Below are 22,958 nucleotides of genomic sequence, written 5' to 3' on the forward strand. Positions count from 1 at the left end.
CGCCCTTCATCTCCCATTGACATTGGATCGGAACACTCCTCCTTACAGTATTTCATAGCTTACAAGACGAAAACAGGGAAAAATCTTCACGAATAAGGATTTTAAAAAAAAAGCTAGTCTAATTAGTTTATTTTTCATATAGATTATCCGCAAACATGTCTAACCAAGCTTTAACTGATGTTGATTCAGGTTTAATCGAAACCAACTACGATAATGTTGTGTATTCTTTCGATGATTTACACTTGAAACCAAGTATTGTCAGAGGTATTTTTGGTTATGGTTATGAAAGTCCATCTGCTATTCAACAAAGAGCCATCTTACCAATCACCGAAGGTCGTGATGTGTTGGCACAGGCTCAATCTGGTACTGGTAAAACCGCCACCTTTACAATTTCTGCTTTGCAGAGAATTGACGAAAACGAAAAATCTACTCAAGCATTAATCTTGGCGCCAACTAGAGAATTGGCTCTTCAAATTCAAAACGTTATCACTCACATTGGTTTGTACTTAAATGTCACTGTTCATGCATCCATTGGTGGTACTTCCATGAAAGATGATATTGAAGCTTTCAAATCTGGTGTCCAAATTGTAGTTGGTACCCCTGGTAGAGTTTTTGATATGATTGAAAGAAGATTTTTCAAAACTGACAAGGTTAAGATGTTTATCTTAGATGAAGCTGATGAGATGTTGTCGTCAGGTTTCAAGGAACAGATTTACAATATTTTCCGTTTATTACCTGAAACTACCCAAGTTGTATTATTATCTGCCACTATGCCACCAGATGTTTTGGAGGTTACCACAAAATTTATGAATAACCCTGTCCGTATATTGGTCAAGAAAGATGAATTGACTTTGGAAGGTATCAAACAATTCTACATTAATGTAGAACAGGAGGATTATAAATTTGACTGTTTGTGTGATTTATACGACTCTATCTCAGTGACGCAAGCTGTTATTTTCTGTAATACCAGATCAAAGGTTGAGTTCTTAACTACTAGATTGAAGGCAGAAAACTTCACTGTTTCTGCTATTCATGCTGATTTGCCTCAAGCAGAGAGAGATACTATAATGAACGAGTTCAGATCTGGTTCATCTCGTATCTTGATCTCGACTGATTTGTTAGCTAGAGGTATTGATGTTCAACAAGTTTCTTTGGTTATTAACTACGATCTTCCAGCAAACAAAGAAAACTACATTCACAGAATTGGTAGAGGTGGTCGTTTTGGTAGAAAGGGTGTTGCTATCAACTTCGTTACCGATCAAGACGTCGGCATAATGAGAGAAATCGAAAGATTCTACTCTACTCAAATTGAAGAGATGCCTGCTGATATTGGTGCTTTGTTCAACTAAGGAGGACATAAATGAAGTAATATACTTCGCAATCCTTATTTTGCTTACCTTATTCCTCTTTATTCATCTTTCTTATATAAACTTGACTTATGACGGCTTGACCCAAACCATATATCAACAAAATTTAGTCCGAGTCTCTTATCTTAGTCCCTTGATCATTGATAATTAATTTGGTTTAATAAAAGAATCTGACTTACTTATATTTTCGCGATATCAATTTCATCTTAAAATTAGGGAACCAACCTACCTTCAAAAAGAAGAATCTGTAAAACATTCTTTGAATGAGCTATCTATCTCATCTGATTCCTGGATCATACCCTGATTCATCTAGAGCAGTTGAAAGACAGCCATCTTCGATGTCGCTAAGAAATACTACCGCAAGTGCTATTATAGACAAGGAGAATGCGAACACTTTTGAAAAGAAACAAGTATTCAATCAAAGAAGAAAACTACAACATAATTTGATCTCACAGCTAGATACTTCAGTGTATTTTTTGGTCGGCTACCAATTCATAAAATATTGTCACTCAGCTTGTATTGTTCCTGCCATATTTCATATAGCTATTCAGAAATTTTTGGGTTGTGATTCGGTTGCCTCTTCTGAGGGCGTACATACTATGATGGCTGCAATCAATTACCGGGCAGGTGAGGATTCAGAAGCAAGAAATAAAGTAATCAGAGCTGTTATAAGTAAAACAAGTTTAACTATCTATTGCAAATCGGTCTTTACCTTTCTCTATCATATCTTATTTGTCGGCATATGGGTACTACCTGTGGTAACTAGAGGCACTCAAAATATTGAAAATGGTACTTGGTGGTTCGTTTCCTTTATTGGTGAAGGTGTTACTAATGACATAGAATCTTCTTCGAATACGTGGATTAAATTGGCAAAGCTAGGACTCCCAGGTCTCTTGTTGACCGATCTTTTGATTTTATTAATTCAATTAATCCTATACCAATGCATATTCAAACAATCCAATTTGATCATTAAGGATAGAATATTAAATGAGAATGAGAATGAGAATGAAGAATACGTGTTGCGATCTTCTGCTGAGCAGTTTTCAAATGTTAATCTTAATCCGATAGAAGATGACAAAGTTCCTATGATCTTAACAGTAAAATTGTTCGAGGCATTTGATTCGAAATCATTTCGATTAAACCCTTAATCTGATACCCATGATAGGCTTTAATCTATTATCTTAATACTAAAATAATACTCTTAATTTATGTATATACTATATTTTTTATTTGTACTAAAAATTATACATATTCACGATCAAAAGTCATCATCAACTTTTCTAATTTATATTCATGATAATATATGAGATCTTTGCGTCTCCGAATATTTCCGCCTAGCCAGAGCTTTAAGCGATACAAGTCGCATTATCTTAGTGACATATGGCTTAAAGAACCATTCAATATTGGATATCCAAGTAGAGGGCCATCGGTGCAGCGAGATCGCGATGTCTTACACCAGACGCTCTTTTCAGAGCAACCTGATAATGAACAAGAAAACTCTAAAAGGGCCTCGGAAAAGAGCTCAATTGGTTCAGACGCTAGATATAGTATAGCTTCGCCTTACTATCCAAAACCCGAAGCTATAGACGGGATAGAGCTACTTGGACTTATGACAGGAGTAGGAACTAAAGCTTATTTAAAGGAATTATGGTCAAAGTTGACAGATTCTGAAAGAAAATTGCTCGAAGGAGACATGGAACAAAAAAGCCTTATCCTTAAAGAACGATTAAGAATATGGAAGGGATATGAGGTAGTAAATTATCTCAAAAGATACAGTGATCAGTATAGATGGAATCCTTATCAGCTTCTGTCGTTATATCCTTGGGAAATAATCAAAGACAAGTTGAGAAGTAGGCGAAAGATATATGATTTTGAGTTGGATTACTATGACGTTATTATCAAAGAAGCGTTCTATAGAAATTCATCAAGAAAGGCTACTCATATTTTCTATACCGATTTGAAGCACGATAAGCCAATGAAATACAGCTACCAGAAGGTTCATTCTTTGTATGAAATGTTGGGTAACGATAAGAAAGATTTCTATGCTGACAAGGAACGAAGAAGGAAGGTACATTCTGAAAGAACGAAGATCTCTCCAAAACCGGAATTTTTACGATATTTATCTACCTTTCAGACAAATGAACCTATTCAACTAGATAAATGGACCTTAAAAGCTATCCAGTCATGGGACTCATTACCACCATTTGAAAAGTCGCAATTCTCATATGCTTCTTCTCGGCAAAGCAAAGAAGACAATTTAGATTGGAAAGTAGGTATAGTGATGGATTATATTTATTATACGGCTGGGGTATGCGGTACCGATTATAACTTCAATTGGAGAGCTGACATGAGGTCAAAAACCAATGGATCCATTTACCTTAACAAGGTATATTTTTCTAACTTAGTTTCTGTGTAGTCTGTTAAACGTGATATCGTCCTTATAGAACGCGTCTTTCATATAGTATACATACGCGCATAATTAAAGCAAATGTAGAAAACCAGAAGAGCACTAAATCGTTGATATTACTTTACTTCCAAGCCTTTATTAAAGCTATGACCTCAGAAGTTGATCAAGTAACCAAAAAAATTAAAGTGGAAGATACTTTGAAGGTATTTTTACGCTCAGAGAAAGCAACGACACCCACAAAGGGTTCCTCATTAGCAGCTGGTTACGACTTGTATTCGTCAGAAGAAGGTGTCATTCCAGCCCACGGACAAGGATTAATTGCAACTGATATTTCTATAATTGTTCCAATTGGTACCTATGGTAGAGTTGCCCCTAGATCAGGCTTGGCAGTGAAGCATGGGATTTCTACAGGAGCTGGAGTTATTGATGCAGACTATAGAGGAGAAGTTAAGATTGTGTTATTCAATCACTCGGAGAAAGATTTCAACATTAGTAAGGGCGACAGAATTGCTCAATTAGTTTTGGAAAGGATAGTCAACGCTGAGATTCAAGAGATTACTGCCGATGAACTTCAGCAAACAGAAAGAGGTGAAGGCGGTTTTGGTTCAACAGGTAAAAATTAGATATATTCGATTTATTTTAGACTCTATTTAATATAATAATCGTTACTTTTCTTTTTGAATTTTTAATATTTTAAGTTATTTTATTGATAAAAATTTTGTCGCCGTTTATTTGATATGCACTGAGCCCGACGAATGATCTACATGACTGAAAAATCAGAGCCAATCTAATGCACTTTCGATTCAGCTTTCTGTTCGTTTTTCGGTGTAACATTATCCGGTTGCGTTGCTGTTTTTTCTTCCTCCGATTCGGTTTCAGGTTTAGCTTTAGCATTCTTTTCCTTTGAAATCTTAGTATCAGCGGCGTCATCGTCGTTCTCAATCTTCATACCTTCAGTAGCAGCATCCTCGAACTCGTCCAAATGGATGTTATCTTTCACCTTAGTGACAGTATCCTTTTCTCTTAAATTCTCCTCGTTGATCATTTCATCTTGCTCCTTCAACATATTCAATTTCAATTTCGAATCGTCAGACAATTCTAATTTAGCAACGTTATACACTTCATCAGGAATAGATGATAAAACAGCTAACAATGCATCATAATATGTTTCAATGCTTGCTGAGTGTTCTCCGTAAGTGTAAGTTGATGACAAGATCAATAATGTAGATGGAATTTTTTGTCTTAACCTCAAATCCAACCAAGTGGATAAATCTTCCCTCAATCTAGCAGGTGAAACATCAACTGTCTTGATACCTCTTTGTTGACATGCTGTCTGTAGTTCTGGGACGGTCAATGAGTCAACACCTTCATAGTCTATCGCTTTATCGTCTTTAATAATAGTTAAAAGACGATGTCTTATTTGATAACGCAAGATCGAATCAGTACCAAATGGTCTTAAAGACATATAGCGTGCCATCGCAACTAATTGTGGACGGGACAAATTATCTAATACTTGATCGTTCTTGAAAAGACGCGCAACTTGAATCAAGTGCTCCTTACTGGGATTTTTGCCCATCGAAATCGTATTAAAAAAAGAAACAAAGGCTTCTTTTTCTTTGTCAGTGATTTTCTTGGACAATTTCAAACCAGATTCTTCCATGGTATGCTTTATATATTCTGAAGCAGATTTTCTAGTCTTAGATAATTTTGCGCTCTTCTTCGTACGATCCTGTTTAGACTCATACGTAGACGGTAATAGATTGGGGAAAAGCTTCAATGCAATAGGAAGTAAAAGCTCAGCGAACGGGATTACAACAAACATGGAGAACGGAACAAGTCTAATGACATCAACAATAGTTCTCTGCAATTGTGCTGACTCTCTACGAGATAATCCGTATCCTGCAACCATTTTGATCAAAAGCTTTGTCGACACTTTTATTTCATAGCCTAGCAATTTGGTCCCATCCCAATAATGCTGAGCTTCATGCTTAACTTTTTCCCAAATACTCTGCTTGGGTATCTCCGACAGGTGTGGTATTAACTCAGCTTTGTCCGGCTTTTTATCGGGTAAAGTAGACTGATTCCTTATCAATACCCTGACGAATTTGTCATTCACCGTGTACTGATTTATATTTAAATGAATGTCTGGCCTCAAAGGATACCTGATCAGTCTGGTGGCGGAAGCTCTAATTATCAAATTCCTCGTTGGCACTATTGACGAACCTTTTAAAGTTCGACCAACAATTCCACTTAGTATTGCCCTAGAAGCCATCTTGCATCAACTATTAGAACAAATTTCTAACTATAATATAAGATTAGTCTTGATCTAAAATTAAACTATTTGTAGTGCTGGAAGCAACTCGTTAGGTTTGACCAGTTTTTTTCCGGTGTGCATATAAATTACTCAAAACGGTGGCTACAGTATCTCCACACGGGTACTACGGTAAGTATCGATAACACTAATAGGAGACTTTTGACCAACGAAATATATAAAAGACACTAAAGCGACATCAAGATAACTTCGTCAGAGCTTAATTGAAGACATTAGCTTTTGATTTGTTTATCTAAATGTAGTTTCTAATCATGGATTTTTATGCCCAGTTCTTTCGGCTATTCGAGGAGCTATTCGTCAGAGGATTTCTCGAGTTTAAAATTGTCTTTGGACTCTCCACTCACTCCTACTATTATTATCTTTTGTACTAATGTATGGAAGTCTTCATTTTCTCCGTCAATGAAGATCTTCAAGTTTTGAACCGACTGAAATCTGACAAACTTTAATTTGCACTCATACCATCCATTTTTCTTGTCAATCTTTTCAATGTGAGGTGCATTAGAATCGCTAGCACTATCATCGAATGATAAAACACTTGTCTGATTAAACCAGACTTTCACAAGACTTGGGGATTGCGTCTCATTTTTTAACTCATCCTCGTTGAGCTCATATTTGTCAGAAGCCAATTCCTTAGGGTCAGCAATCTTTATCAAGATAGAATAAACTTTTGAAATATTGACAAACGGTACATAGAACAACAATTGTGAATCAGCGTCGGAGATAACAGCACTATTCTCAACCTTTGAGTCAAGTCTAAATAAATTCTTTATTTCGCTTGCGTCGTCTGAAGTTTTCAGTAAAGCCAAAGAATTCAACGCTTCAAACTGTGGAAATTCAATAGAGCTATTCAAAATTTCAAATCCACTGGGAATCAACTTAGAGATTTCTTTTTGATATGAGGACACTGAAGATACTGAACTCACAGGACTCTGAGCTCCATGCCTTCCAGCATTAACATCATTGGAAGCCTTCGAGCTCATTTGGTCTAAGCGCTTCACAACTTCTGGTATATTCGCTCCATTGATTCTACTCGTCTCCTTTCCCTTTTCGAAAAATATAAATGTAGGTATACTAGTTACATGATATCTTGATGCAAGCTCAGGAGAAGAGTCCAAATCGACTCTTGCGATTTCTATTTTGGCATATCTGCCATTTTCATCTGCATAAAGTTGATCAATTACTGGCTTGACAACTTGACAAGGAGGACACCACAGTGCAGTAAAATTGGCGACAAAGAAGTTATTTCTAGCCAAGTAACCGTCGAAATCTTCCGTTGATTTGACAAATTGAACTGGCATAGCGCAATGTTATGTAGGATGTGGCTTTTTAAAATATATTTTTCTGTCTTCTATCCAATGTAATAAACAACGGATTTTGAGATTATTTAATTGATAATCAATTTAAAGTTTGAGGCTTTTCGTTTTTGTAAGCAATGTTTTAAATCATGGATCGCTCAACAAAAGCGGCTGAGGAACAATTAGTTAATGGTGCTGATTCGCTGGTGTCTCCCTTGTCTAGGATACGTCTTACGAAAGCTCCGTCAGCTATGGCTGGAGCGAGAGATGACAATTCAAACTCTGAGAAGGTAAAATGGAGTTCTGAAACTGTCAAGGAAGGAGATGAAAAGCTGAGTGGAGAGCAAAGTGAACTGAATCATAGTCCAACGAAGGACGGTTTTAATGTTGATAGAGATATAAGCCAACCTCGTGAATTAGGAGAGACAATTGATATAGATGATACAGACATAAAAAAGGCAGGAAATTTAACATCAATCCTTCTAGATACTAGAAAAGTACTAAGAGCCGACTGTAATGTTGTAGAACCGATGAAAAACAATAATGGAGAAGGGATTTGGAAAGACAAAGACGTATTGGCCAGCAAGTTTAGTCCATCAAGGAGTACGCTAACTAGGGCTGAAAGGATCAAATCAATGATTGCACTAAAATATCTTTATATTCAGAGAATTTACGACTGGAATGAACAAAACAAGTACTCCAATGAGCATCCCGGCGTTGATGGCGTCTACAATCCATTGCAAATAATCCGAAATAGAAAAATAAGAAAGAAATACCATGAGTATCCGAAGCCATTGTCAATCAGCACCATACCTTTGGCTTCTAACGTCTTCAGTTCTCATAACGGCAAGAATAATAAGAAACCATGGAAATGCATATGGGCAATTGAATTGAATGAACTTTTGAGCGACCTGAGTTGGAGATCATTCCACTGGCATGAGCTAAAGAATGCCAAAGGTAACTTGTGGTTTCCATCTTCATCAGGCTCCTCAGATATTGCTTCCAAGTCAAAGTCGAAGGAAAGATTACATAAGTTGCATGATAAACTTTTCAGCGAGGAAGATATTACATCCCGTAGATTGAGCAGCAATCATCTGTCTACGACCAGTACTGACGAAGAGTACAAGGCTCAAAGTTCTAAAAGAAGTAAAGCATCTGACAAGAAGAATAAATCACGATCATCCAAGAAGTCTCATAGCGATTTTTCTTCTCCTAGCCAAGACGAATCCGACGATACTAAAGAAGGTAAGCAATCCTCGAAGGAGAGGACTTTCAAAGGAGATATCCCGCTGGCTCTTGAAGAATTGAATACCTCAACTGAGGGAAATCTGACTGAGAATAACGAACCAGAAGCACCACCATTAATTAAGATTGATGATGCCTCAGAGAGAGACATAAATAGCGTTTCCATACGTCCACTTGAAAAAAGACCTGGAGAAGAGGTCGCTTCGAAAGAGAAAGAAATATTAAAGCCACATGTATCTGTGGATCCTAATGACGATGAAGTTGTACAGTTGGAGAGGGAATTGACATTTCTTGCAAAAATCTTAGACTTGAAGATAAGCTATATGGTTACACTGTATCCACAGCTAATGGAATCTACAAATCTGAAAATTAATAACATTATTGAGAAAAAGATAAATCAAATCATGAAACAATCAGCTTTCATTAACGATGAGTGTTTACCTGCGTACGAAGAACTTTACTCCACTTTATTAGATGAAGTTAAATCTATTCTTCATTTGGCAAATGACAATTATGCTGTTAAAATAGACAGTTTGTTGAGCAAAAGTGATAGATCAATTGGAGAGATAAATACGTCATTGTCATTGGACCTTAGAAAATTCAGTGAAAGGCTTGACAAGTTAAATTCTTCGTTATTTAGAAATATAGTGTCAGACACTTTGAGGGATAATGATTTAACTATGAAATTGAACGAAGGTGATAAACATGCAATCCTATATTATATCTTAGAAAATTTAATAGTGGTGATGTTGAGAATAGTCTGGATAGTCGTTACATTTTATAAGATAATCTTATATATTTTGATGGTGTTTTGGAGAATTATCAAACTTATATTTTCTACTTAAGAGAATTGAAACAGAAAGAAAAGCATTCATATATGGTTATATATGTTCATTTAATTTGCATCCTAATTATTCGGCTTCCTTTTTTCATGTGTATTGTAAGAATGGACTCGGAGACATCTATCACGTATTTTCTATCACTTCTGGGTTTTCCAAAAAAATACTAATTGGAAATTTATACTTTTGAGCATATTATCTATGGGGTTCAAGTCACTAGGTACATACAGCCTCTTAATAGCTTTCATTTACATACTTCATTTACATATTCAATAAACATACACCGTTTACATACTAATTGTACAATACGAGAAGAAGCAGTGATTTGTACTATGGTCAGCTTCAATGGATCAGAGGAGTATCGCGAGAGTTAGAAAACTATAGAAAAGCTACTTATACAAATCGAAAATCCATTTTGACTTCTTGGGTAAACAATTTTTTTTTTTTGCAGAATATAATTTCTCAGATTAAGTAAATTGAAAATTGAAAACTTAAACTTTAATACAGAGGCTGCCAGCACTATTAGATATGCAACAAAGATCTATTGCATTGTTACGTAAGTATATATAATACATATTCGTCATAGAATGCGTACTAACTTTAATAGAGAGAATTGACTCAGATATTGAACAAATCTTACTGAAATTTCAAGATATTTTTGAAGTTGGTATTATTAGAGATAAGTCAAAAGAATTACTTTCAGTAGACTCCCTTACCATAAATTCAGATGCATTGACTATTATACGGTTGTGTGAAGATTTGCTAAATATTACTCGGGGATTGAAAGAACTATGGTGTTTGGGTTCAATGAAGGTGAAAGGTTATGATATTAAGTCTCAAGACGAAGACGTTGAAAAAGTGTTTAACCAATTCAATCAATTGACTGAGAAAATCGGTGAATTTGAAGATAAAGATTCTTGATAGATCGTTATATTTTTACAAACTCTAGTTTTGTCTACTTACACTATTACTTCGCAGGCGACTTGCTGGTCCAGCTGGTGATGACTCGCCCAGAGGTTGCGTCAGGTGTTCCTCAAATAAACTGACAAACTTTTGTACTTTGCCGACCTTGATGAATTTGAATTTTTTGTCCTCCTTTATATAATTGGGAACCGATGAAGACTTATCTCTAAATGCATAGTCTAAATCTTTATATTCACCTTTATCAATCATGGAAAACGATGCGACTGATGTCTTCGTCGAGATTGATCTTCGTTTGGATGGAGACGCAAACGAAGATGATGTTGATATTTGTTTGTTAATTATTGGAGATTCTATACCTTGATCAAAGTCTGAGAGAAGGTCCACTGGAATAGAGAGGCTCTCAGATGTATATTGGAACTGTTCTATCTGTTCGCATTCCATAGCATCACTGAGAAGTATATTGTTGTCATCGTTATCCATTTTCTCGTCATCAGTCGTATCAATTTCGTCGATATCAACGATCGTTTCATTATGTCTCATGTTGTTTATGTCCTTGATAAATCCGTTGTCTTTTATGCCAGCACCATAAGCGCATTGTTTCTTCTTGGGTTTATTGTTACTTTTAAGTATGCTTTCAAAATTTGTCTCTTCCTCTTCGTCTTCGGTAGATTTTGAAGTATCATTAGATTTCAATAATAATAAATCTTCTAAAGAATTATATTCATCACCTTCGTCGTACATGATTGATTTGTCATTAATAGTAGTATCATTTTCTCGAATGAAAGATTCTTCGAACTTTTCTTCAGGTATGACAGGAACCCTTTCAAGTATTAGTACGCCTCTCTTATGAGGGTCGCATGGATGACCATAGGGATCTCGCTGCGCCGAAAACGATTTCAAACTAGTTTTGAATTGTCGCTTCATATATAGCGCTATTTGTTCAATCATTTGTTCGTCAGACAACACCAATATTCCATAATTTTCATCTTTTAAAAAGTCAATATGGATCTCATCCAGATCTCGGTATACAACAAAATCCAAGATCTTCAATGCTAAATTGACTACAAAAACTTCACCACTTATAGGCCTGTACTGGAATATTTTTGCATTGTTTATTGTGCATGAAGATCGGTTTTGCATTTCACCCGGAAGCTCGTCCTTCAGCTTATCGCATTTGGCCATGTAGACCAAATTATCTCTGATCAAATCTGAAGTCTTCAAATTCCTATTCCTCAGAATTAGCAAGTCCAATTTGACTGCTACAGTAACTTCTTCGTTGCCGTTACTCAAATCGATTATATCTCTATCACTTTTTTCAAACCTTTGAGCCAATGTTTTCATCTTCTCAGAAATATCAGAGTAAAATAAAAAGTTAGGTTTCTCAATATCATCCTCTTGATATACGAAAGGCTGGATAAGGTTCAATCCATGTAGCATCTCCAACACCATACTGCTGGTCCTTTAAGTATAGTTCAGGCTCTATTATTTAATTGTTGTTGTAATTTTGATGCTTTTATCAAGAAAGTCAATCAAAATAAACAATCGAAATATTATTTTATTTTTTTATTTTTCCCTGTCATAGTCGCTATAGAGATACCACACTAAAAAGTTCTTTTAAGTATTATAATATAAAAAGAGCAAAAGGTTCTAAGAAACGAATGAAAGTACGCTAATGTCATCATATTATTTTACGATCATAGGAACAAGAGATAACCCATTATATGAACTAGAATTCTCGACATTCAAGGGAAATGGAACAGCTCAGCAACTGCAATATATTCCTGGTAAAACACAGTTCTCACCAAGTATAAGAGAAATCTTACCTTTCATATCGAACTCTTCTTTAGACTTGATTGAAGATGCACAGTGGTCTACTAATCAGTTTTATTTAGGAAAAGTGGAATCATTTTATGGTCTTCTTGTAAACGCATTCATTACTCAAGGTAATATAAAGTTCATATTGTGTTATGATTTAAATGGTCCTGGAACTAATGGCACGGGTCTACAGAAACATGATGAAAACTCGATTAAACAATTCTTTATTGAAACTAATGAACTTTATGTGAAATGTTTGATGAATCCTTTTTATTCCGTAAATGATGCCATTTGCTCTCCAGATTTTGATTTACGAATCAAACTACTAGCAAGAAAATATTTATAACTTATTAACAGTATATACAAATAAAGCATACTAGAGGACTTTCTCAGTTTCAATTTTGAAATTTCCGTCGCTTGTTTCAACTATAACACCCTGATCTCTCAATTTATCGAACATATCTTGAGGTACCCAGCCACCTGTTGCAGCAAAAGGTGTTGACAAGATTTCTAATTGGTACTCTTCGAGATCTGATTGGTGTTCATCAAGCTCTTCTGCAGTGTATTGGATTGGGAATGTAGGATCCGTAGAGTTGCATAATTCATTAGCAACATAAGATTCCCACATTGCTTGAAGTTGAATTATTGAATGTTCGACATACAAGAAATCTTTATCGTTACGTAACTCCAAAGCTTGAGAATATGGAGCCTTAAGCAACTTTATATGAGGAGAAGCGATCGCAATTAAATCGTGCCTCCTAGAATTCAATTCAAGTTCCCATAATCTCTCATTCCTTGTTTTAAAGTACATAAATTGATATTGCTGCTGCTCTGCTTCATCCATATCCTTGAACTCGGGAATTTCTTCCTCGATATTAAATACCTTTGCTCCATTATAAGCAATGAAAGAGGGATAATCACTGAGGATGAAAGGCTTAATAGTGGAATACTCAAAGTCTAAGAAATAGAAATTGTCATTTTTAACAATAACATTCAAAGGATCCAAGTCAGGTAAATACAAACGGGGCTTAAACACCTCTTCAACGTTCATTATGGATTTGGAGTCAGGCTTGATTAGCTTTGGTCCGATAAGAGACAAATGATCAAATGTTCTGATCTGCTTCTTCAATAATGCAGCATCTTCAACCGTTCCACCTGCATCTGCTTCAGCTAATGCTAATCTGTGTTTTGCGTTTTCAAGCTCAATCCCTGCAAGTGATTTAATAATCTCTAATGGAGATTTTCTGTCCCAAGGGCCATTGAATTGATTGACTACTTTCTCTGGTAACTTTGACTTGTTCTTCGCATACAGCTTCTCAATACTTGGTCCAATTCTCCATCTGTTCTTCAATACTGGATTCACTTCACCATCGTAAGGTAAAGTTGACTGCTCTCCGACAGAAACGTCATCATAAAAGTATAAAGAACCATATTTATTGAAAGTGAATGAAAGAACTTTTTCTTGAAAATCAGCAAAGACTTTTATTATATTTTTAACCTTGCTATCAACAGCAGAATCATCAACTAATGGATCCCATTGCTTCATTAATAAATCGCCTTCAATATACTCCATTAAAATAAACGGAGATTGAATGGAATTCTGGTGTGAGCCACTAAAGGCGACAACTTTTGGAACCTTCAAGCCTAGTTTTAAACTTAAAAAATCCATGGTTGCAACCTCACTGTTTATTTTGCGAGAAAGCGACTCCTTTGAAGCCAAGGCGTAAGGAATTCTCAACACAAATTCCTTACCACTTGAAATAGTGACCTTATAAATTCTATGATGTTTTCCCTCGTGAATACTTGCAATTGACCTAACTAGCATTTCATCGTGTTTACCAAATATCGAGTCCGACAAGTTTCCGGTCAAGACTCTGGAACCATCCTTTAGCTCAATTGGAGCTCTAATGAAAGGCTCGCCGCTTTTGTCGACATTTCTAGAATTTGATTTTTCTTTACTCAAATTCTGGACCAATTCAGTCAAACCTTCGATAGAGAATTTTGTTTCCCTTTTTTTCCTTTCTTGTTTGTCATTCTTAATCCAAGATCCCCATGTATACTCAAAAAACTGAGTTCTTTTAGGGTCTTTAGAATCAGATAATTTGGTGATGTGCTCTTCAGGTTCGGAACTTAACCTTGACAGGAACCTTCTCGAAGCTAAAGAAACGACACCGGAGCTCTTTCTGGGGGCTTGTAAACTTCTTCCCTTTCTAAAGACAGCTCTTATCTGTGATTTAATCATGTTTGGATAAAGAATGGCAAATGCTGCTACGGTAGGGTATCGATTTCTTAGATGAACGAATTTTATAGTCACGTGATATACAAATATTAAGCTATTATGTCATACTATCTGATAAAATCTAGGAGTGTGGAGGAGTCACTCAATGGAACCATTGGATTAACTAATAGAGCGAAACAGACAAGAAATAGAAAATTCGTAAAGTAAAATTAATTTCATCTTGAGCATTAATCAAGTTCGTGAAGCCTTTGGTGTGTTGAGTAAATTTATCTTTTCCTTCAAAGTGAAAGGAGGTTCGGAATTTGGTATTTGATCAATTCCTATAGTTTTCTTTTCCTCCATCTCTCCATTATGCTCTGCATTTGTCGTTTTAATAGATACTTGGCTCTGGTTCCCTTCGTTAGAGTTTCCAGTAAAGGATCTGAAAAAAGAAGGCTTTACTCTTGTTGAAGAATTTATCGATTCTGTTCCACTAACATCGACTTGTTGTTGCAGCTGTTGATAATTTTGTAAAGCCTGTTGATGTACCATGCTTGCCATTATGCTATTTGAATAGGCGGTGGGCCCATTTCTATGAAATTTTTTGCCTTCTACGCCGTCCTTAGTCGCCATAGTAGAAAAGCATGATGTCGTTGAGTTTCTCGATGATGGTCGCAAAATAGCTTCCAGTTGAGTGTAGCTTCCATCGTCCGGAGTTGGACTCAAATACGAATCTCTCAGATAAGACTTCTGGTTGTCACTGGTACCCGAGGATAAAGATGCCAGGGAGTCTTCTCCATTACTATAGACATGAGACTGCTTCGTTGCTTCTTCCCCTTGGCTCTCTGAATAGCCAATGGTTTTGGGATTTCTTGAGTCTTCTGATTCATCCCTCCTTCTGAACGCTTGGTAATCCGAGATTGCAGTATTGCTATTGTTAGAATCAACGGAATCCCAATCCATAGAACTCATTTTAACTCGACCACTTATGATCGATTTAATACTTGCCGCAGGGTCTGCCATCAGTAATTATTTGCGAATCAATAACAAAATATATCCACTTGAGCCTTAAATTTATAATATGGTACCTTCACTAAGATATATACGTTTTTAATACTTCTTAAGGTTGTGCCTGTTTGATTGTACTTCTAAGATCTTGATGAAAAATAGCTGGAAATTCAACATCTCGAGGCAAGTTTCTCTCGAAGGGTTGAAAGTGTCACGTCCTTGGGATGTAACGTATCGGGTACATTATTCAGGAACAGCGCGGGCTGCATAACCAATGGTCATCGACCTGTGCTTTTAGTTGCACTTTTCAGCCTTTCCAATTGGGACGCTCTAAGGATGAATTTGATTTGGGAGAGCTTGTATCGTAGCTATGGACTATTCAGTGTTGCTCGAACAACGCTCGATTACTTTTAGAATTTAGTTTAGTATTTCTTTTTTTTTTTATCACTCTATTTTGAAGATGTCTTTTCAGGAAGGTATTCATTAGGCTTGTTGTGATTGATGTGATTGACCTGTATTAATATTGGACATATATGCAGATTTCGAAGTAATGGATCTCTGATTGGACTTGTTTCAAAGATGGGTTTTCTCTTGAATTTATTTTATGCCGTTTATAAAGAATATTACATTAATACAGGTATAACAAATGCTAGAGCTAGAGGCACCATTATGTTTTCTCAAACCAATATAGCCGATTTCTCGACATTTTAAACGAAGTTTGGAAGGCTTTGCCGATGTTGCAGCAAAAACCCTTGTCTTTGTTAGAGATGTATAATACAGTCTCGGAAATCAATCGATCCTTTTAGTGCAACATTTATGAGACTAATAGAATATGAATTTTTCATGAAGATATTATCTTACAGTGGGTGTCGAAACATGACGAGGTCGAGTGAGCCAACCTACAGAAGGGTTGCTGTAATTGGAGGTGGCCCCGGTGGTTTAGCTATGGCAAAGGCGCTTGCTATAGAGCCGGCAACTTTCGATAGGCTCGCTTTATTTGAGAGACGGGATAAGATAGGTGGTGTTTGGTATTATAGTGAGGAAAAGAAGATTGCAAGACCATCGGTACCTTCGTGTCATAGAAATTCAAAGGACGTGTTCGAGGATATAGCTAATGAAGAAAGACCTTTCCTATCTTCAATGTATGATAATCTTGAGACCAATCTTCCAGGGAAAATGATGGAGTATAACAACGTACACTTTGCTAATCAGTCCAAACCTTTTCTCAATCGACAGGAAGTTCTTCAGTATGTTCAAAAGTACGCTCAAACGATTCCTTCTTCCGTGCAACGATTATTGAATTCTAATGTTGTTGAGCTACGTAAGGACCAAGGTGTATGGAATCTAAAGTACGAGGATATGAAGACAAAAGAATTCAAAACTGACCATTTTGACGCGGTTGTTGTTGCAAACGGTCATTTCAATGTCCCTTTTATTCCCGACGTCGAAGGCTTGGAGGAATGGAGCAAAAAAGATCCGAGCTCAATAACACATGCAAGATATTTTGTGAGGGACACCGACTTTAAGGATAAGAATGTGTTGGTCATCGGAAATAAATCGAGTGGTAGCGATATATCCATGCAATTATCTGTGAGTGCCAAAAAAGTTTTTGTATCGTCGAATGAAAAAGAGTTTATTGACAACCACAATGTCACTCACATTGGGATAGTGAAAAAGTACGACTATGAAAATGGTAGGTCAGTCGAAACTGTGGATGGTGATATTATTAATAGTATAGATTCTGTTATATTTTGCACGGGTTACCTATATGATGTCCCATTTTTGAAGACATATGAAAATATTTTAGGAGATGGAAGACAGATTTACGACTTATATAAACAAATTTTTTATCTATATGACCCCTCATTAGCATTTATTGGCTTACCGAAAGATGTCGTCCCAATGCCACTTTCTGAATCTCAGGCTGCGATAGTGGCCAGAGTATATAGCGGAAGACTTAAACTACCATCTGTGGAAGAAATGAAAGGAGATTACGAGAAAGAATTGCGAGAGAGAGGAAAAGGTACAAGCTTTCATAAACTTCCGTTTCCACTCGATGGAAACTACTGTCGAGAGTTACAAAAGATTATCGACGATGCCAACATTGGTACGGTTGGATTACGTGCTCCAATTTGGGATGATGCTAAAATGGATCTAAGAAGCAAAGTGTTTCAACTCAAGGCAAAGAGAATGGAAAAAGTGGCTGAGCATTCTAATAAGTTGAGGCAAAATGGAGAACCTTATAGATTGTTGAATAAATAGATTCTAGTAATAGATTGATATATGCTTCGTTTTGTGTAATAAATTTAATTTTGCAGCATTTGAAGTGATATTGCACGGTTTACGTGTATAAAAGAAGGGCACGATAATGGTTCAAGTGAATTTGAGTTTCCTTTGAAAGTATAAGCACTTTAAAACTTACAAGTTTACCATAGGGACAGATGGCATCCTCTACAGAAATAAAAGTGCAAACGAAGGATAGGCCATTCACAATTAAGCAATCACAAAAATTGATTATGGAGCTTATCAAGATTTCCTTGGACTGTGTTGTGTTCTTGAGACACATTTTCAACGATGAGCATTTTGTGGATCAAAAGTTTGTCGTTGATGTCAATGCATCAGATAATAAGAGAAATTGGATTAAAACTAAGCAAGTCAGGAGAGGAATAAGCAACGATGGTGATTTATATTTAAATTGGATAGAAAAAGGCATTTTCGAGTCTATTAGTTTGAAGTACTTAAATGCATTACAATTTGGAATATATCTTGATAGTAAAAAACCTCAAAGTCTCATTGAAGCATATGTTTTTGAAATAGATTATGACAATTACAATTTGATGTTTATAAGTGATAAACATTCTTCCAATTCGAAAACATCGAATTTTGGAGCAAGGGAAAGAGTACAGAAATTACTTCGCCAAATAATTGTTTCCATTCAAGCTTTAGAACCTCTTCCAGCAGAGAAGTATATTTCTATCAGATTAATGTTTAATGAGAACTGCCCAAAAGATTATAGCCCGCCATTCTTCAATGATCCAAACAGTCTTCCTCCGACGATCTCCGTGGAAAAAGGTTATCTCGAAAGCAAAAATAAGAGCATGTATTCAATGAATACAGGCATTGATTCTGTTAGCGTTGATTTTTTGACAGGTGTTGCTCTGGGACTGGATGAAACTGAAAATATAGATCCATTTCTGACCGTCTTCCATTCTTTGAATTCACATAAAACAATTACATCAGAAGAAATTGAATTTCCCAAATATATCAACTGCAATCCGCTTCCGTTAAGTCAATTTCTCAATTCATGCAGCAAAGATTCCCGAAAAGAACTTCCCTCAACGATACCAGTTGAAACTCAGGACCTTGTCTCTCCGGAAGACTGCGAGTGTGGTGCTGACTACGAGAAATCAGTACCTCACTTCAAATGTGGTAAGTGCAATCGTACTGTCCATTCTTTCTGTTATGGGGTTGTGAGTCACTCAGTGGCTGGTGGCACTTGCTACACTTGTATGTTTGGAAATTTAGAAGAAGATTTGATTTCTTTGATGAGGACTAGATATTTATGGAAATACTTCACTAATTATGGTATTCCCCAATTTTCGCAATTATTAGGAATATTCAAGCTGCTTAGAAAAGAAAATAACATAGTCAAAATTTTGAATCTGCTTTTCAAAGATAATGTCTTGGCAACATTTGAAAATCCCATATTAAGAAAAGATGGTGGCTTTCTAGTTGGCTGCGGCGTCTGGATTCCCTCAATCGGTGGCATAGTAGATAACACTGGAGTCGAATTAAAAAAGAAAAAAAAATATTATATTGCCTTCGTTCCCAGAGTTAAGACATACATTAAGAACCTCAGCTATAATCAAAAGACGAAAGAAATTTATTTTGCCAATGCTTTGGCCACAGCTGACGTTGTTATAAGCAAATTAGAACAATTCAAAGAGCAGAGAAAAAGCAGTTTGGCATTATCTGAACTTGAACGCAGTCTGGAAATTTTCAGTAGTTTCAACCTGCCTGAGAATATAGAAGATCTCTCCAAGAAAAGAATGATGTTAGCTAATAAGAGTCCGGCATCTGATGAGATTGATCAATTGTCATTTGAAGATTCTTTGACATTCTTGTCGCAGTCGCAAAATTTAGATCTTTTTTCTCCAATCTCTAACAAGAAAAGGTTCTATAGCGTTGAAGGCAAGCTGAGTCAAGCGAAATCTAAAAGATTGAAAATACATGGTAATAGTATGTAGGAATCATAAATAAAGTATAAATTATTTCTCTATGGAGGTGTGATCATTTCTAGCTTTTAGTAAGTTCTTTTTTTTTCCTTCAAGTTTTTCACACTTTTCCGCTGTATCTTTCCTGCAACTAAAAATCTTACTTCAGAACCATAAAAAAAAAAGATACAGATTCTATCACACCGAGAGTCAAATTATACTGGTTAACGTAATTATGGAGGGAAACTTAGTTCTACCAGGTGATCCTTTACCTATTGAATCCAAGAACATCACCACAAATATCGGACCTGGAGTTACGAAAGACCCTAAAACACAAAGAATCATACCCTCATCGGCTGGATTGTTACACATTAAATCGAATAAATCTAAGGCATCTCAGGTTGTCTATATAGAATCAAGAGAAACAAGATACATACCGAAAACCAATGATTTTGTAGTGGGTGTTATAACGGCGGTATTCGGTGATTTTTATAGAGTTTCACTTCAGGATTATTCTCCACCTGTGCAATTATCAATGACAGCATTTCCAAATGCAACTAAGAAGAATAGACCGAATTTAAAAGTTGGACAAGTAGTTTATGCGAGGGTATCAGAGGCTGTCCCTGAGATTGAAGCAGAGATTGAGTGTATCGACCCTACAACTGGTAAAGAAGGCGGATTTGGATTACTAGATGAGTCCGGTTATTTGTTTTCTGTTCGATTAAATTTTGCTAGAGAGCTTTTATTCAACCAAAACTCAATTTATCTTGAGAAATTGGCTGCTAAGTGCAAATTCGAAATCGCAATTGGGATCAATGGAAAAATATGGATCAAGTGCGGCGATGGTTTGATCATTCAGAGAAATGAAGATTCTGAAACAGTGGATAAAGCATCTCAAATAAAGTCATTGAAAACTACAATCGCAGCAGCAAATTTCCTTATAAAATGTCAGACAAGCAGACCAGTAGATATTGATAGCATATTACATGAAACCTTCAAGAGCATTTAGTATAGCATGACATTGATAAAATGTTGTTTCTATGTCCCCTCTATTCTTTAAAATAGAATCTCATTATTTGATTAACTCGTAAAATTATAGATGATGAGGCATCGAAAATTCGCAAAAAAAAAAAAAAGAATGCTTTGCAGTAGAGGAATAAACAGACTAAAGGCATGCCTAGCGAAAAGCAAGCTATAGATGTCGCTCTGCAAAAAAAGGCAATTGAGAAAAAAAACAGACGAAAACACTATGATGATTTACAAGTACAAGGAACAAATAACTCATCGATTGTTTCTAAACGGTCGGTGGAAATGTTATACACTAACAAATTAGACCTTGATGTTGGCGAGTGGTTCAAATATTTTGTTCCCAAGTGTAAGAGAAGGTCTCCCGCAATAAACCGTGGTTACTGGATAAGAATGGAATCTATCAAACAAATTATTATGAAGATTATTGATAAGAACCCAAATGAGAAAGTGCATATTATAAACTTAGGATGTGGGTTTGACCCTCTTCCTTTTCAATTATTATCGAAGTTTAAGAAAAGGAATAAAAGCATCTGCTTTATTGATATAGACTATCCTGAACTAGTCAAAAATAAGCTTTCTATGATTAAAGATTCGCCTGAAATTCTCAACCTTATAGATAAAGAATCTGTGGACCAAGACTTCAAAACCACTAGCATATTACTTTCTACTGATGCTTACAAACTCGTTGGATGTGACTTGAAAAACAAACAGTTATACGCTGAACTATTAAGCACTTTAGTAGGGAACGATGATGGGATCAAAATCTTTGTCGCCGAAGTTTCACTAGCATACATGAAACCCGAATTTGCAAATCCAATAATTGAGTGTTCTTCTAAATTAAGTAACTCAAATTTCATTATTTTGGAGCAAATACTTCCAAATGGGAAATACGATGCATTTGCTCAAAAAATGTTATATCATTTCAATCATTTGAGATCGCCTTTGCAATGCGTTGAAACGTACCCTCTTAAAAAAGACGAAATACGAAGGTTTAGAAATTTCTATCCCTTTGTAGAGGCTAAAAATTTATTTGAGAACTGGTGTCTACTAATTGACGACAAGATGAAAGAGAAAGTAGACGGCGTTGAACCCTTTGATGAATGGGAAGAGTTCATTACTTTTTGTCAACACTATATTATTGTACATGCAAGTAATGTGGATCAGTTGGTCTATCAGTGCGACGAGAACCCACTCAAAGCTAAGGATGCTGAAAGTTCATATACAATTGAGCTTGAGCCAGTCCATGATATCAGGAATCTTGAGATTAAGTTTCCAGGGATCGCATCTCTTCAGGATGATATTTTAATACATGGTGGATTGCGATCCACTCGTTCCCATTCCACAATGATACTAAAGAACAACGAACTACGTGAAATTGAACAGAAGGGTGAGATTCCTGCGGCAAGAATGTCACATAGTCTCACTGTAGTAGGCAACCAAGTATATTTAACCGGAGGCAGATCCAAACCTCACAACGTATTCAATGATGTGTACAGATTTAGAAACGAAGAATGGGAAAATGTTGGGGTACTTCCAAAAGGTAGATCAAGACATGCTACAGTGGCGTTGAATGACCACGAGTTTTTGATATTTGGAGGCCTTGAGGAAGATGATATAAATGATTTGTTCTTAGTGTATAATGTTACAAAAAATTCTTACAAGTCATTAAACGTTGTTGGACATATTCGCAATTTCAAAAGTTGTTCTATGATATATAATGGATATTATGGACTCATAATAGGCGGCATGTTCAACAAATATATCCCCAAAATCAATGATACAGTTTATCGATTCAAAATCAATGGAAGCGATATTTACATAGAAGAGATAACAAAAGATAATAATTTCATGCGGCTTGGCTGCCAGGCAGCGTTTGTGGAGGATAATAAAATCCTAATATGCGGAGGTGTATCTCCTGTTCATCATATAGGCGCATCTGATTTAGTTATCACATTTGATCTTAGGCTGCAAATATTCAAAACTGTCCCATTCCCCGAGCATATTTGTATCAACAACCCCCCGATTTTGATCGGATTTGGAATGGTCAGATCGGGATCAAACCAATTAAAAGTCTTGGGAGGAGGTGCTGTTTGTTACTCTTTTGGCAGTTGCTACAATTCTGTATATTCCATAAACTATTAGGTAGTACTATTTATCAGCATCGACAGCTTTAGAACTAGAGGAGAATTCATATTATCATTACTTTACTCTCTTTGAAGCATTCAATAATCCATTAGTTCCTTTCTTCCAATTATATCTTGCATT

General features: G+C 36.0%; 16 protein-coding genes across 16 annotated transcripts; 11 read left to right on the plus strand and 5 right to left on the minus strand.

Moving 5' to 3' along the window:
- Positions 1-155: 155 nt before the first annotated feature.
- On the plus strand, positions 156-1,349 carry TIF (translation initiation factor eIF4A; the record flags this gene model as incomplete). The annotated part of the gene is made up of 1 exon (XM_062955633.1): positions 156-1,349. One exon carries the CDS (start codon positions 156-158, stop codon positions 1,347-1,349), a length of 1,194 nt encoding a protein of 397 aa, XP_062812216.1.
- Positions 1,350-1,630: 281 nt separating this feature from the next.
- PRCAT00005553001 (uncharacterized protein) lies at positions 1,631-2,515 on the plus strand (the record flags this gene model as incomplete). Its single annotated transcript, XM_062955634.1, has 1 exon — positions 1,631-2,515. One exon carries the CDS (start codon positions 1,631-1,633, stop codon positions 2,513-2,515), a length of 885 nt encoding a protein of 294 aa, XP_062812217.1.
- A 155-nt stretch (positions 2,516-2,670) lies between these two features.
- On the plus strand, positions 2,671-3,783 carry PRCAT00005554001 (uncharacterized protein; the record flags this gene model as incomplete). The annotated part of the gene is made up of 1 exon (XM_062955635.1): positions 2,671-3,783. One exon carries the CDS (start codon positions 2,671-2,673, stop codon positions 3,781-3,783), a length of 1,113 nt encoding a protein of 370 aa, XP_062812218.1.
- Positions 3,784-3,920: 137 nt separating this feature from the next.
- On the plus strand, positions 3,921-4,397 carry DUT1 (bifunctional dITP/dUTP diphosphatase; the record flags this gene model as incomplete). The annotated part of the gene is made up of 1 exon (XM_062955636.1): positions 3,921-4,397. One exon carries the CDS (start codon positions 3,921-3,923, stop codon positions 4,395-4,397), a length of 477 nt encoding a protein of 158 aa, XP_062812219.1.
- A 164-nt stretch (positions 4,398-4,561) lies between these two features.
- On the minus strand, positions 4,562-6,046 carry MRS7 (Mrs7p; the record flags this gene model as incomplete). The annotated part of the gene is made up of 1 exon (XM_062955637.1): positions 4,562-6,046. The coding sequence occupies one exon, from the start codon at positions 6,044-6,046 to the stop codon at positions 4,562-4,564; it is 1,485 nt and encodes a 494-aa protein (XP_062812220.1).
- Positions 6,047-6,396: 350 nt separating this feature from the next.
- Positions 6,397-7,404, minus strand: PRCAT00005557001 (uncharacterized protein; the record flags this gene model as incomplete). The annotated part of the gene is made up of 1 exon (XM_062955638.1): positions 6,397-7,404. One exon carries the CDS (start codon positions 7,402-7,404, stop codon positions 6,397-6,399), a length of 1,008 nt encoding a protein of 335 aa, XP_062812221.1.
- Positions 7,405-7,550: 146 nt separating this feature from the next.
- Positions 7,551-9,491, plus strand: PRCAT00005558001 (uncharacterized protein; the record flags this gene model as incomplete). The annotated part of the gene is made up of 1 exon (XM_062955639.1): positions 7,551-9,491. The coding sequence occupies one exon, from the start codon at positions 7,551-7,553 to the stop codon at positions 9,489-9,491; it is 1,941 nt and encodes a 646-aa protein (XP_062812222.1).
- Positions 9,492-10,013: 522 nt separating this feature from the next.
- MED22 (Med22p) lies at positions 10,014-10,406 on the plus strand (the record flags this gene model as incomplete). Its single annotated transcript, XM_062955640.1, has 2 exons — positions 10,014-10,041; positions 10,093-10,406. 2 exons carry the CDS (start codon positions 10,014-10,016, stop codon positions 10,404-10,406), a joined length of 342 nt encoding a protein of 113 aa, XP_062812223.1.
- Positions 10,407-10,430: 24 nt separating this feature from the next.
- Positions 10,431-11,858, minus strand: CTA9 (Cta9p; the record flags this gene model as incomplete). The annotated part of the gene is made up of 1 exon (XM_062955641.1): positions 10,431-11,858. One exon carries the CDS (start codon positions 11,856-11,858, stop codon positions 10,431-10,433), a length of 1,428 nt encoding a protein of 475 aa, XP_062812224.1.
- A 223-nt stretch (positions 11,859-12,081) lies between these two features.
- On the plus strand, positions 12,082-12,570 carry TRS20 (TRAPP subunit; the record flags this gene model as incomplete). The annotated part of the gene is made up of 1 exon (XM_062955642.1): positions 12,082-12,570. One exon carries the CDS (start codon positions 12,082-12,084, stop codon positions 12,568-12,570), a length of 489 nt encoding a protein of 162 aa, XP_062812225.1.
- A 30-nt stretch (positions 12,571-12,600) lies between these two features.
- PRCAT00005562001 (uncharacterized protein) lies at positions 12,601-14,466 on the minus strand (the record flags this gene model as incomplete). The annotated part of the gene is made up of 1 exon (XM_062955644.1): positions 12,601-14,466. One exon carries the CDS (start codon positions 14,464-14,466, stop codon positions 12,601-12,603), a length of 1,866 nt encoding a protein of 621 aa, XP_062812226.1.
- Positions 14,467-14,694: 228 nt separating this feature from the next.
- On the minus strand, positions 14,695-15,465 carry PRCAT00005563001 (uncharacterized protein; the record flags this gene model as incomplete). Its single annotated transcript, XM_062955645.1, has 1 exon — positions 14,695-15,465. The coding sequence occupies one exon, from the start codon at positions 15,463-15,465 to the stop codon at positions 14,695-14,697; it is 771 nt and encodes a 256-aa protein (XP_062812227.1).
- An 801-nt stretch (positions 15,466-16,266) lies between these two features.
- Positions 16,267-17,712, plus strand: PRCAT00005564001 (N,N-dimethylaniline monooxygenase; the record flags this gene model as incomplete). Its single annotated transcript, XM_062955646.1, has 1 exon — positions 16,267-17,712. One exon carries the CDS (start codon positions 16,267-16,269, stop codon positions 17,710-17,712), a length of 1,446 nt encoding a protein of 481 aa, XP_062812228.1.
- Positions 17,713-17,891: 179 nt separating this feature from the next.
- Positions 17,892-19,697, plus strand: PRCAT00005565001 (uncharacterized protein; the record flags this gene model as incomplete). The annotated part of the gene is made up of 1 exon (XM_062955647.1): positions 17,892-19,697. The coding sequence occupies one exon, from the start codon at positions 17,892-17,894 to the stop codon at positions 19,695-19,697; it is 1,806 nt and encodes a 601-aa protein (XP_062812229.1).
- A 202-nt stretch (positions 19,698-19,899) lies between these two features.
- Positions 19,900-20,673, plus strand: PRCAT00005566001 (exosome non-catalytic core subunit; the record flags this gene model as incomplete). Its single annotated transcript, XM_062955648.1, has 1 exon — positions 19,900-20,673. One exon carries the CDS (start codon positions 19,900-19,902, stop codon positions 20,671-20,673), a length of 774 nt encoding a protein of 257 aa, XP_062812230.1.
- A 164-nt stretch (positions 20,674-20,837) lies between these two features.
- On the plus strand, positions 20,838-22,835 carry PRCAT00005567001 (tRNA methyltransferase; the record flags this gene model as incomplete). The annotated part of the gene is made up of 1 exon (XM_062955649.1): positions 20,838-22,835. The coding sequence occupies one exon, from the start codon at positions 20,838-20,840 to the stop codon at positions 22,833-22,835; it is 1,998 nt and encodes a 665-aa protein (XP_062812231.1).
- Between the last annotated feature and the right edge of the window lie 123 nt (positions 22,836-22,958).

This window comes from Priceomyces carsonii (assembly GCF_900007245.1).
Source record: "Priceomyces carsonii strain CBS4050 genome assembly, scaffold: Debaryomyces_carsonii_scaffold_6, whole genome shotgun sequence".
In the NCBI taxonomy this organism is placed as follows: Eukaryota; Fungi; Ascomycota; class Pichiomycetes; order Serinales; family Debaryomycetaceae; genus Priceomyces; species Priceomyces carsonii.